A 14,068-nucleotide genomic window follows, 5' to 3' on the forward strand; every position below is an offset into this window, starting at 1 on the left:
ACAAGAGCCTCCATGGGATAAACACATCTCATTTTCAGCTCTGGTTTGCAAATGAGCCTAACAGGAACTGCCACAGATGATAGCAACACCAAGTGCTTTTAAAACTTGAGCATGTTTTTTCCAGACCTGCTGTGCAACCAGGAATCCAGGTATTTGTGAAAGATGAATAGGAAACTCATAGAAAGAAAATCACTATCACAACATACAATGTATGTAATTGAGTTTGGTATTTAGGTATGCTATCATACAAAATTGTATTTTTCTTTTTATTTATTTAATAGCCAAATTTGTGTTCATAATATCAAGATACAGGATCCAATATGTATAGAAAGCTACTTCTTGAGGTTTATAAGACTTCATCAGTGTTAAAGGTTTTTATCCTTAGCCTTTTGCTTATCCCAATATCTTGTAACAGCCACCAAGGAAACTGTTATCATTTGGAAGCATAGCACCTAATTCTGCTTTATCACTGAGCTACATTACACTTTCCAAAAATAAAATCCAGATTATACACCTTAGTTTTAAAACCTTCATGTTCCTTTATAATACACTCCAGGAGTGATCAGCAAGCTGATCTTAAATTGTTTCTGAATTTTAAATATGAAGGAAAAGGTGGTTACTTGAGATGCTTAGGCTGAAAAGAGATTACACTGAAAGTAATATAAGATGAAATCAGAAGTACAGCTATAATTTAATTTTCTTGGGAGTACCACCACTGGAACCATAAATAAATTCACAAGGACTTTGGAAGACTAAATGAGCTTTCCTGCTATTCTGAAGAATCATAAGAGCCTTATGTAAGAGAAGGCAAAAGAGAAATTCCAAACAGGTTTTTCCATCAATTTTTAGTTAAGGGTTCATGTTCATGCACTACTTATTAAGGTGGGACAGTACCAGTTTTATTTCCAGCCAGGTCTCTACACTTAAATAAATATATACAATTGTAATGTGTGCCCTTCAAGTAGCCAGGTAATGTTACTATTTTCACTTAGAAAACACATTAGAAGGTGCAAATACAACCACAAGAATAGGAGAATGTAACAGGCATACAGAAAAAATTCAAATAAAGCAGGGTTGTCTGCAATCTGTTGTCACAAAGATGCCAGTAAACTCAAAGTAGTCAAAAATATTCAGGATTAGAGACCTCAATACAACATCCATTTGCTCATGACCATCCTCCCCCTGCTTTTTCTGCTTAGTGGCCTTTTAGTGATATTTTTAAGTTTTATGATTCCACTTCTACTTTCTATCTAAATGCACACAAGAAGTGGGAGGAGCAAAGGGGATACTAAATAGTGGAAACCCTGCAAAATCATCAGATAAAAAATTTAGTAATTATGTTAAGGTTTGTTCTTTTGGGAAGCAGGAGCAAATGAAAAGTGTTTCACAAACTGCAATTTTGTCTCCCTTTGAGGATTTGTGGAAACAAGCAGCCAAAGCTCACTGATAGAGCTGAAACGTTTCCTGTGAGCAGCCATATTCATTGTGCTCATTCCAAGGCAAATATAATTACCCTGTGAAATAGATAAAACAAGTCTGTAAGACTACACAGTTAGATCTCTATATTCTCCTACCAATATTTCAATCTCAAATTGAAATTGAAAATCTTCCACCAGGAGTGTTCCTTAAAGTGCTAGGATTCAGATGATAAAAGGAAGGTATTGTCAACAGTTTTGAGGTATTATTATTAGAAAGGTGTTTAAAATGATAATAAGGATGTTTGAGGAATCTTCAAAATTACCAAAAGCATAAAGCAACTTTTGGTAAGATTTAACTTGCAAAGTGTCTTCCAAGAAGGCAAATAAATATCCATAGTGGGCTTCATTACTCATGTTACCGGGTGGGCATGTGTTCACACACATGGGCTGCAGCCACGAGTAAACGCTTATTCAGTTAGGAGCTGCACAGCCCAGGTCTGTGTCTGTTCACAAGAGGTGATACTGCCATAAGGGAGAAATGTGCCATGGAATGATTAGGCCATACTGATCAGAACAGAATGAAGAGAAAAGTTCACTCTGAGGAGCAGAACTGGGCCTGTGGTAAAGAAGATCACCATTCTGTCCAAGGTCACCACTCATGAACTGGGCCAGAATCATTCAGGTTGGAAAAGACCTCTAAGATTAACTAGTCCAGCACTAACAAGACTACCACTAAACCATGCTACTAAGTTCTACATCTACACATTTTTTTAAGACCTCCAGGGATGGTGACCTAACCGCATCTCAGGGCAGCTTATTCCAATGCTGCACAACCCTTTCAAGTATATCATCAGAAAAATAGCTTCTCCTGCATTTTTCAGTCAGATCTTGGGACTAATCTATCTATTCAAGAGGCACTACAGAACTCCATAAAAATAAACAAGAAATCAAACAGAACTACAGAACATTTTTCCTGGAACCTTCAGAAAACAAATTTCTGTAATTTCTCAAAGAATTTGCAGTATGAAATTTACAGCAAGTATAATATATAGTCTGTAAAAAGAGAACGTGAACTTCTTTATTTGCCTTTGAGAGGGAAAACAAGTAATAGTTTACCTCTCTCATATCTTACCTGAGAGATGAAAATTTCTCCTTTTTCTCATTCTTCAAAGCTCTACTCACTGTGTCAATCCCAGACAACAACTCAGTTATACTTATTCTCTCTATGAAAAAGGGAAGTAATATTAAAAAAGAGTTAGAATATATTAATTTGTATATGTATAAGCACAGCTAGCCCAAGAAACCCAAGAGAGACACCAAGTCATTACGTTTTTGTTATTGTTTTTGTTTTTGTTTTCAGTAAAGAAGAGTATGAGAAATTTCTCAGGGAAACTACAAACATATGCACATACTGCAAACAGACGTTCTCTCCAATGTCGCTCTGCAATTAATTTTGGACTCCAAACAATTATGCAAGTGGACCACACACTCCACACATCTCTGTTTTATATTCACAACCACGGTGAAAACTAAAACATTTTTAAGCACAAAAATTGCTTTAAAAAAGATCTTTTTAGAAATGTACACATAGAGCAATTGTTTTAGAAGAGCCAAAGATAGCAATAGCTTTCAATAGACTTCAAATACATACTCTATATAAGTACCGTTTCTTTTTCCCTCATGTGTCCTCTCCCTCCACAAGTTTTCCTTAAAAAAGTAAAATTGTTCCCTCAGTATTTACTTCCCCAAATTAACATACTCTGTTTCTTTTTTAATTATTTGTGTGTGTGTGTGTGTGTGTGTGCGCTGCTTTCCATTTTGTACTCTGTTCTCTTAAAAGCAGAGGAATTTGGAAACTGTTCCTTTTAGTACCCATGTAATCACAACACAGTGCATTACGGGCAAAGTAGAACTGAGAATGTTCATTCTTCCAAGCCCCACCAGACCGGTTCAACACACTGGCAAACTGATCATTATTTAAGTCTCTCTCTTGCAAACATCCATACTTTTCAGAGAGATACAAAAGTGTGAAAGAAACAAATTAGGTCCCTTAATTCCAGAAAAGCAAATTGGAATACGACAAGCATGAGCTGTATTTTGAAAATAGAAAATATAGGCAGAAAAAATCAGACTAGTCCAGAAATCAGTCAACTCCAACAGATCCTGTGAGCTCCTCTCAATTCATTGCAGCAGATGCAATGCAGCACATGCAATTTCCACCCAGTAACAGCTCACTCCTGTTAGCCCGGCAACATGCCCATGCAGTCTTCCCACGCTGAAGTATCAGACAGAAAAAAATTACCACCAAATGATGAATCTCCAGTAGGTGAAGTGCCAAACCCCCAGGAACAGTGCTGGTATCTTGATGTGTACCTAGTTAGAATTATAAGTTCCCCCTGATATTTTGTACTTCTTAATATATCATTTTGATTTCATAGATCATTCTTTTGCATTTACAATGTGTATACATTGATTTCAGACAGGTATAACATATTTTTCACTTTCAATGCTGTAAGTAAATTCACATAATCCACAGGGGGACTTAGGTTGGCTCCATATTTCTGGAGTTCTCTGTATTTCCCTAGTTTTGTGTTCAATAAGTTTATGCATTTTTACAAACACTGTAGTGTTTGTCTTGGAATGACCCTAAACCCCACCTTTTCTGAGTTGTACAGCGTTCCGTCGCTTTGATCTTCTGATTATTAACATATCATTAGCTCCTCAATCAACAGAGAATTTTCCATGGAAAATATGAATTTCAAATGTTGAAACCAAGCAGAAAAATTCTCTCTTTGGCATAAAGCTTTCAAGATTTCTTTATGTATCATCAAGTACACAGAAAAGGTTTACAGCACATCTTTCAACTTGCCTAGCATGCAATGCTACTGTTCTGAATGCCAGGTACACATCTTTTATAAGACTTAATATTAGTGTTAATCTAATGGCCTTTCCAGCTGATATAGTCTTTCCTCTTTGCACGCAAGTTTGCAACATCTTTCTCACGTTTTGGCACTTTCATTTCATACTTCACAGTTTTATTAGCACTTTGAGCTTTGAAAGATAGCTCATTTATTTGCTATACCTAGATGCCACAAAACTTTGAATACACTATATAAAGATTTAGAGCAAGATAGTGATGGAGTACAGTCAGACACAGATAATTACCTTGATAGGATTCCAGAAACCGATACAGTATAATTGCCCTTTGTCTAGAATACCAAAAACAGCAGTCCTGCCAGACTGCAGATTCATGTCTGCAGTTTTCCTGTCTGAAAACTTCTTCATTGTATTGTTTGTTGAAAGATCAACCATGCTGATACTAATGCACAGGATACAGTGGCAGGCGATGACAAAAGTTCCATCAAGACTATGTGTAATTGTCTTTTAATATATTTCTTTTATATTGCCTCTGTACTAATATACAGTTGTATAAAAACAAGCAAGAATGGTTGCAGGCTTCCTCTGGCAGAGATTCCCTCCCAGCCACCTCCTAAACGAGGAGTATTTTAGGTCACTATCATTCACTGAATCCGCTATCTCTTTCTCATTACCTAATTTCAAGCCAACCCTTTTCTTCACCTCTCTCTTCTACCCTCAGCCAGCCACTCTGGTGGATGGCAGGCTGAAATAGGTGAGTCTGCAAGACCCAGAGGTGTTCAAAACCAGAGTCATTAACGTCTCTAAATGAAGGAAGAAAGGGGGGAAGAAAAAAAAAAAAAAAAAAGAAAAAAAAAAAGTTACCTCAGAATACATGGTGCAAGTTCTAAACAAATCTGCAAGGTTTTGACAAAAGTTGGCCTGATTTTGCAGCATTTCTGCTGTTCTGCTCAAAGAAATATTCAATAATGATAACTCTCTTACTTACAATGCACAGGGACCTTACTTTCAAAAAGTACGACCATTTAACAGCCAGAAACATTGGCTAAGACTAACTCTAAGGCAAAGCATGAAGTCATAAACATGCACAGATGTTACTATTTGAAAACATTAAAGAGGTACTGAAGTTCCTGAGCAGATCCCAAGTTGTGTTGATTTCAGCAGTTATGAGTCATAAGGGAAGAAGATACTACTGAAATTACATGCCTGGGACAGTTTTCTCTGCCACTTACATTTAGGAAAAAACAACAGTGTCTTTAGAAATACTTAATGGGGAGGAGAGTACTCTGAAAGACTGCAGATACCAAGATTTGAAATGAATAATTCTGCTTGCCTGTACTTATGCAGTTAAACAAGTACAATGCTAATGCATTATATATTTCTGATTATATCATGGAAGGCTCAGCAGATCCAATTTCACAAGTATATAAAAAAGGTGAGTACTGAAGGTTACTGTAAGTTATGAGACCGGTTATTTAAGGGAAAAGTTCATTTAATGGAATTTGGGCAGTTTTATAAATAGAGCAAAGAAAATGGGACTACTCACACATCCTGTGCCATCCCTTTTCTGATAAATAAGTGCACCAAAACTCCTGAAATAGTCACTTAGGCGAGCAAATACACTCAGGATGTCTTATACTAGAAGTCCCTGAACCTTTAGTGAGTTCACTTCAGTAGCAGTTCAAGACTATCCCTACATGTGTAAACAGGGTTTTCATGCTGCACATGAAAGGTTACCACAGTGTGCTACTACAGTTATGGTCACGCTATCCTGTTTGTTTCTATCCTGTCCTTGTATTCCAGAAAAAAAAGGCTCCCAAATTAACAAAATATTGAAAGAGATGCAATCCAATAACTCTTCTCACTTTGGCAATTCATGGTTTCATAAGGCACTCTTCAGGGGTGAGACTGAAACCTCTCAGCTGGCTGGCCCCTTATCTACTAGAGAAACAGAATTCTAACTGAGGCAGAGAAGAGCTGATACTGTCCATTCTGCAGTTCTACCAATACAAAAAGACACACAGTAAAGGAGATAATTTAAGCTATGTTTGTGTTACTAAGTCAAGGAACAGGGTATCAAAACTGGAAGTATGTGTTCATGAACATAGAAATTTCAGACGACTTTCTTCCCTTTCTTTGTTGTTCAGAGATTCTTCTTTTAGAAACAACTCTGCCCTAGACCACCTTTTCTCTCTGCAGAAACACTCTTATTTCCTCTCATGCCTCAAGAGAACTAGTTAACCACGTACAATTCAATACAATAGCAGGTATTCACCAAAATCTCTTTGCTGGACTTCCACTTAAGCCAATGAAATGAGTCAGTACATGCCACCATGTCACCTTTTTACAAAGCATTCACTGACATATTCACCTACATATAGCAGTCTCTTCCACTTTTCCTTATTAGTTGTGGTTTGACTCTAAAATGTTTAAATATCCAAATTTAAGTAAATAAATTTAGTTTCAGTTATCTATCTAAATATCTAGACAGATATTTATGGAGAAACTGTTTGATTCAGAGCACTCGAAGTGTAATCTGCCAAAGGTAGGTACATTCTACCTTGACAGAAACATACAAACAAACAAAAAAAAGAAGAAAAAGAAAAAAAAAGAAGAAAAAAAAAAAAAAAAAGCAGTAAATAACAAATCTGAATGTAAAAACAGTCTTTAGGGCTTCAGCACTGCCAGGTAGACTTTCTCAACATTTTTATCAAGATGCAAAGGAGATTTTGTTTTTCCCTGAGAACTTGCCAGATTGCATTGTATTGTGGAACTTAGGCCACCTGTACAGAACACAGATAAAAGTCTAAAGGTTACAGATGACAGGAAGCTGGATTTGGTTTATATCTTGCAGTATTTAGTGGTTTCATCTCTTTTATCTCTAAATGAATACTTGTCAAGACCAAAGGAGTAAAACTTGAAGGCATTTTTGCCAAAAAGCAAACAGTTTCCTCAATGGTGAATAGCTTGAACATTTGCTCTACGTAAAAGGAAAAATCAGATGTACAGATACTCTCCTTCAGAACAGCCCTTTATAGCCCTATATGAGTTTTGTTTTAGCTCAAGTAGAACCAGTGGCACTTTTTAAACTTATCAGCTGGCTAGATCTGAAAATGCTGGAAATATTTCTACACATTCCCTTTATTATAGGGGTTTTCTTCTTCAATAGAATATTCATATTCTATATCGTAATATTCAACAGAAATATATATAAAAATATGAGAAAATGCATATAAAAATATTGGCTGAAAATATACTATTTTGACAGAAACTGGCTGTTATAATATTTTATCTCTAAATCACCTGCTTTCTGCAGAAAGTTTTGGTTTTTCTTTGTTTTGGTGAGAAACAAAAAAATCCTCTTCACAATTGAGGTCTTCTCAAGATTTTTTCCACTATGCACTTTTTCTAATGTATATTACTTATAAACCAGTTTATACTATGCTCACACTTTGAGAAGATTATAAAGAAGCTCACCATCTGCATACATCTATTAACTAACATAGAAAAATACCTATGTTAAATCTCATAAAAATGTGGAATCATGCCAAAAGAAGCAACAGTGGACAAACAGTGAAGTGCTGAATTTCCTCCTGTTTTAAAAATTACATGTGAAAGGAAAGACTTCTCACCTTCTTGCTCTACAGTGTACTGTGGAGACAGGTAGATATAAGCCTTATAACGTTTGACAGCTTTGTCAGGAAATGCACGGTTGTACATTACAGTAAGTGGTGTTTCAAGTGCCTTGTAGAACTTTTCTTCTAGCCAAGAATCTTGCTGAAAATTTCTTTTTGGTCTTTCAATTCCAAACACTTCATTGTCATGAGTTGGCATTTTCCAAAATACAAGAAGCACTCACAGGAGTCTGAGTTGAGCCCCAGCTGCAATAAGGCACTGAAAGTTTCTGGGAAGACATGGACCCATTGCATTTCTGTTGATGAAGTAAATATATATTATTAAGACGCTGATAATTTTAAATTATTTATTTCACACTAAATTATCTCTAAGCCTCTGATATAAAATTATGAAAATTTATCTCTGGAATGCCACAAGTTGACAATATTTCCCTTCAGAAGTGAAGCTATATGAACTAACTTCTTATGTTTTAATTCCATTTAAGAGAAATTTTTAATTTTGTTCAATAAAAATCATTAATTTGTTCTTAAATAAAAAATATGAAAGAGGAAAATTATAAGTTGAGCTGCAGTTTTCAGATCTTCAAACCTCTTCTGACTTTAGAATCCTTATATACAGGTTAAGCGCTGTAATATGAAAATCTTTGGCAAGAACCCATCCATCCTTGACCCAGAACTATGAGGTTAGATTTCACACCTACTTAACAGCTGGTCACTTACCATTGGCCTATTTTATACAAATAGTCTTCCATTTAAATAACAGTCATTTCCATTTATTATCATCAGAGTAATTCAATTTCCTAAGGACAGCCTAATAATACGGCTGCCCCATTATGCCATGGATGAATGTAGTCAAATACTTGTAATTATATTTTTAACAAATTACTGCTATTTAGTATTCTACCCCATCCACAACATGGTTGGTAGCTTACAGATATGAAGTAAAGCAATCCCTGTCTTATCTAGAGAACACAGTTCAGGTCTCTGTTCTAACAAGGATCACTATATTAGTGCATTTTGTAATGCTCATGTAGGTAAAATTAATGAAGAAAAGCTTAATAGACTTTCATTTTAAACACACATTCATAGGTGAATTACAGCAAAGGTGAATGTCAGTAGCAATTACAATATTTTGGAAAGTTCCTCTTCCATCTAAATTCTGAGCCTCATTTTGCCACAGACTATAACACCACCCTAACAAAGAAGGGGTACATTCACCTTGCCTGAACTACTCTAGCACTAGGTGAAAACATCCTAAAGGTCTTCTGCAACCAAGCCAGTTCCTATTAGAACAGTACAAAAGGGCTGCAAAGGACTGTTCCTTTGGCACAGACAGCACAGGACCAGACTGAAGAATGGCAGTATATGAGCAGGAAAAAAAATAACAGAGAGAGGTTTTGTAGAACAGAGAACACATTTATTTTCTTCAAAAAGAAATGTATCAATGCAGTCAGTGTCCCAGAATTTCTAGATTTGAAATGAATGACACCAAAATTCTCCCTTTCCTCCTGGGCACTCAGCAGATGATACATGTGCTTCTGCCACTGCCATAGTACCTTATAAGCCTGAGGCCCAGCCCTGGGGGAAGACTCCCTCTCAGGCATGTGGCCCACTACAGACCCACAGATCCAGACCCGACACCAACACACAGGTGAGCTTTCCGGAGCATCTTCGGGTGTACCCCATACACATGGTCCTGCCATCCCAGGCTGGCCCTGACTGCCCCTGGGGACTGTGGTGAAGGGTGCAGTGGTGAAGGGATGAGACTAGCTGGTGGGCCCAGAGCAGGCCCCCAGCTCCCTTTCTTTGGGAGCTGCTAGCCCTCATTGCACCCAACAAAAGCCATGTTTGTATTGCTCTGTATGGTGGTGCATGCTTCTCCAAGCTACAAGAAAGTTTAACACATCTTTTCACTGCATAAATAAAGTAGATTGATATGTTCAAGATATACCTGGGCTGCCCCTTTCCATGTGAATATAAGTTAATACTTACTTAATAGTCAAAGGTGATGGAAAAGTGGTAAATTTTCATCTGTTCTACCATAATTTGTATCATCCAAAACCTTCCCCAAGACGTTTATCCTTAATCTGATTTTTTGGTAGGTTTTTCAAAGCTTGTGGCTTCTTCCCCCACCAACACTTCACTCAAGATGCTATAAGGGAGACTTTTCATTCATCTGTTGACTTCAAGATTTTGAAATCTTCTGGGGGCCACATCCTTTCCTTTCTCCAGTTCCCAGATGAGAAAACTATCAATGTTCAAAATCTGAATTGTCTTCTGCTTATTAAGTTAGAGGTGCTGGGTGATATTTACACTTTCAGAGCTTGTTGGCTTAATGATGCCTATTTGGATTCTAAATTGGAGAAATCACATGAGTTTTCAAGTATTTAATAAAAATCACCATCACAATGAACTGTTTGGAGAAGACAGCTAGCAATTATTTGGCTGTATGTACCAAACACAGTAAGAAGTAATATTTTAAATATTGTGCAATGATGACGGGTTTTGTTCTTCATAACTCAAAAGAATCCATTCTAAAAATTATCTGCATCCTGGGCTAGTCACTTTCCAAACTTGTGTACAGATGCAATCCCAAATTCAAAGCACTTACAATCAAAGACAAGCAACATTAAATGAGGGAAAAGGAAGAAAGCGCAGCTATCTTCAACTGCCTCTTCCCTAAACATTTTGAATTAATTATTTTCATGAAAAAAATAATTTTATACCAGATTTTGATGCAAAAAGCAGCAGTTTCCTGAATAGTTTGACTCAACAAGGATATGATCTTGTCAGCCATTGGAGAGGCACAAAAAATAGTGCTTGTCAAATCTGTTTTTATTAGAGGCTTAGAGAGTATTGATGAGGTAAATAGAGGTAAAAGTATATACAACAAAAGTAAAGCTGTAGAAGAAACTCAAATATAGCACATAGAAAAGATAATGAATGGAAACAATGTAATTTAGTCAGAGAGACAGTAAAAGGATTGAAAGAGTATGATGGGCAATAGAGATGTTCTGGAGGGAGATGCATTCAGGTGATGAAAAACAGCATCAATTGTTGCAGGGGATGGGTCAAAAATAAGTCAACAATATAGAAATGGCAGAGAATGCAGTGCAGAGGAAAAGCTCTTCAGGGATTGACAAAGTCCCCAGCAATCTTGCAGTACAAAAAGACAATGTGCTGAAAGAGTTGTGGAATTAAGTAAAGAAGTGCACAGAAAATTGCAAGAAAGTTTCACCAAACACTACAAAAGATATTATTTTCAAAGAGAAGACTGCATTAGCAGTGTGAAGGGCATAAAGAAAATAAAGGAGAAAAAAGTGGAAGACATTGCGAGCAACTCCAAGATTTGGCTAGCTGAAAGAAATTTCAGGAAAGTATTGAGATAGGAAGCTGACTAGAGGTGACTCGTGGTGCAGTTGCAAGAACAGAAATGAAGTAAATGCCTTTGTTTGCAGTGCCAATGAATATAGATTTCTAAAGAGATGGAGCACTGGAAATTACTGATGGGACATTTGCCTATGTGTTACAGCTTGAAGTATTGTGTACAGACATACAATTTTGGGCCCACAGCATCTATAAACTGCTTAATCAAATTGAAACACTTCTTATAGTGTATATATACCTATGGAAAACCATGTTGTGTACTTAATTTCAAATCATTTACCTGCAGAAAGAATTCTCTGTGAATGCACATCATTTCATATTGTAAATGGCCAAGTGACATATCACACCTCTCTGCGTAATAATTTGTTTTATGTTTATTCAAGTAGCATAGCTTTGTTAATTACAAATAAAAAATGAATTATCAAAACAGCTCCTCCATATTAATGTGCAGTGTGATACAGAATGACTTATCTATTCTCCTTCCAGCTGCTTATACATTTGAACTATTTTGTGAGCACTAGCCATTTATATTCAGAAAACGTCAGATGAGTGATGAATATCCCAATCACTAGTTCTAACAAGAAAGTGTAATTATCCCTATATATTGCGGAAGCCCTTCAGCAGTCTTTCAGGTAATAAAAGGCAAACAATTAGAAAGAAACAAATTTGTACATACAAACAAGATGCTCCTCTATAATTTTGTAATATTATATGTAACCTGGTCAATAAGTTTACTATATGAATGTTACTTCAGTTAACTGGCAGGCTTTAAGGAGAAGGAAAAAAAAAAATAAGTAGGCAAGGGTAAACCTCCTTCTAGGTAAACAGTTGAGGAGCTTTATGAAACATTACTTTTCTAATTAACTGCAAAATTCTTTTTTCCCAGGTCTGGCTGATTTACAAACTTCTGTTTACAAAGAAGAATCAGTGCAGCCAGCAAACTAACAAGACTTTAAATCAGTAGATATTAAATGGTTCAGGTAATGTAACTTCCTGTATTTTCTGAGTCTAAAGAACAGGAACCAGTCATTGTATTAGCCACCAAAGATTACTGAAAGCAAAAGTTGCTTGAAAGCAAAAGTTGCTTGAAAGCAAAAGTTGCAAGTGCAAAACAAAACTAGGTCTTCTCCATCTGTTTTTGAGATTAACCAGGGTCTAATGTAAGAACTGGAAAATCACATTACTTCAGAATTTACAAAACAGAGACCTAAGAAAATTTATGCAGGCTTCTAAACCCAGTTTATTCTGATGCTGACCTCAATTCAGCCCATGTTCTCACACTCCTGCACAGCTGAGCTGTACACGTATCCTACATGACCATCCTCATAGTTTTGAGCCAGTTTAACTCCACAAGCATGCTTATTAAATATGCAGATCAACATTGATATTGATAGCAGCTCTGCAATGGGAGGGAAAAAGGACTATAGCAGCTCTGATTTAAATCAGCTTTCTCTGTTTTGGAGCTCCTTCAATAGGAACAGATCAAGGAGAGAAGTGCCACCGGTGTCATAACCAAAACACTGACAACATTTTCTAGCTTCAGATTTCATTCTTCATGATCCAGGAGGACATCGAAATGCAGTGATCTCCTGCAAGCTTAGAACGAATTGCTATTTTAAAATATAAATAACTTTTCGGAGCTTGTATCCTTCATTTAAGAAAAAAAGGATTGTGAAATGTGGCTTTCTTATCTTCCCCAAAAGTTTAATTGATTTTATGGAAATGGAGGATTGTACCTTGAGCACTATTGCTGCAAACTTTAGAGTTTTTCATGGAAGAAAGAAATTGGTTGATAGACTTACATGACTTTAAGGCGCTTGGCTTTTTTCCACATATCTGTCACGTTCTTGGGGTGAGGGGTGGATAGTTTAAATACAATAACTTAAATCATATACAGATTATTAAAGTTTCTTTAAAAAAAATAATTAGTTATAAATGTTGTAAATATATTATACACTTGTCTTCTGCTATAAATGAGAAATGTCTATCTAATTACAGCATTTATAATATGGGTTAGCCAGTATCTATGTCTTAAGTCCCCAGTACCAATCGTCAGATCAAATTTCAATGATCTGGAAGAAAATACAAAGTGATTGCCAGCAAAACTTGCAGAGCACGCAAAAACTGGTGGACTGGCAAGTAATAAGGCAAATGTTCTATAGAATGATCTGATTCAATTGGTTAGGTGGCTTCATTTGAACAAGATAAATTTTAATAAAAACAAATGCAAAGTCATAAATCTAGGAACAGGGAATGCAGGTCACATTTATAGGATGTCAAATGAGAAAAGTGATTCTAAAACTTCAGGTGGGTAAGAAACTGTCAACTTCCAGTACAAAGCTGATGATAAATGAACTGAATTGATCCTCTAAAAATTAAAGGAATATTAGAAAGAAGTAGCTGCCTTGCATTATTTCCATATTCATACTGATGCCACCAATTCTAGATCACTCTTTTTAGCCTGACATTTCCATTTTTAAAAACATAGCAAAAAAACTAAAAGGATTCAGAAGTGAATTAAAGGATCATTAGACACTTGAAAAATCTACCTTAAGGCCAGAGAAGGTCAATATTTTTAGTTTAATCAACAGAACACTAGAAAGTGATTTTTTCATATTGAGAGAAGCTGGAGTAAACCAGCTGAAAGCCTTAAAACGTGAGAAAATCTCAGCTGCTTAGAGAAGTACGTGCATGCTACATATACAGAGGTCATATACATAGATGTTACATACACAATATTCTCTATAAAAG

At 36.1% G+C, this 14,068-nt stretch overlaps 1 protein-coding gene across 1 annotated transcript in view; it reads right to left on the reverse strand.

The window, feature by feature from the left end:
- IQCM (IQ motif containing M) overlaps positions 1-14,068 on the reverse strand; it is a gene marked incomplete at its 5' end in the record, with an annotated part of 167,004 nt that overhangs the window by 94,451 nt on the left and 58,485 nt on the right. Inside the window, 3 exon segments of the mRNA XM_084517973.1 lie at positions 2,551-2,641; positions 7,928-8,121; positions 8,123-8,226. Of these exon segments, the coding sequence (XP_084374099.1) occupies positions 2,551-2,641; positions 7,928-8,121; positions 8,123-8,226 (389 nt within the window).

Source organism: Aythya ferina (genome assembly GCF_964211825.1).
Source record: "Aythya ferina genome assembly, chromosome: 4".
Classification (NCBI taxonomy): Eukaryota; Metazoa; Chordata; class Aves; order Anseriformes; family Anatidae; genus Aythya; species Aythya ferina.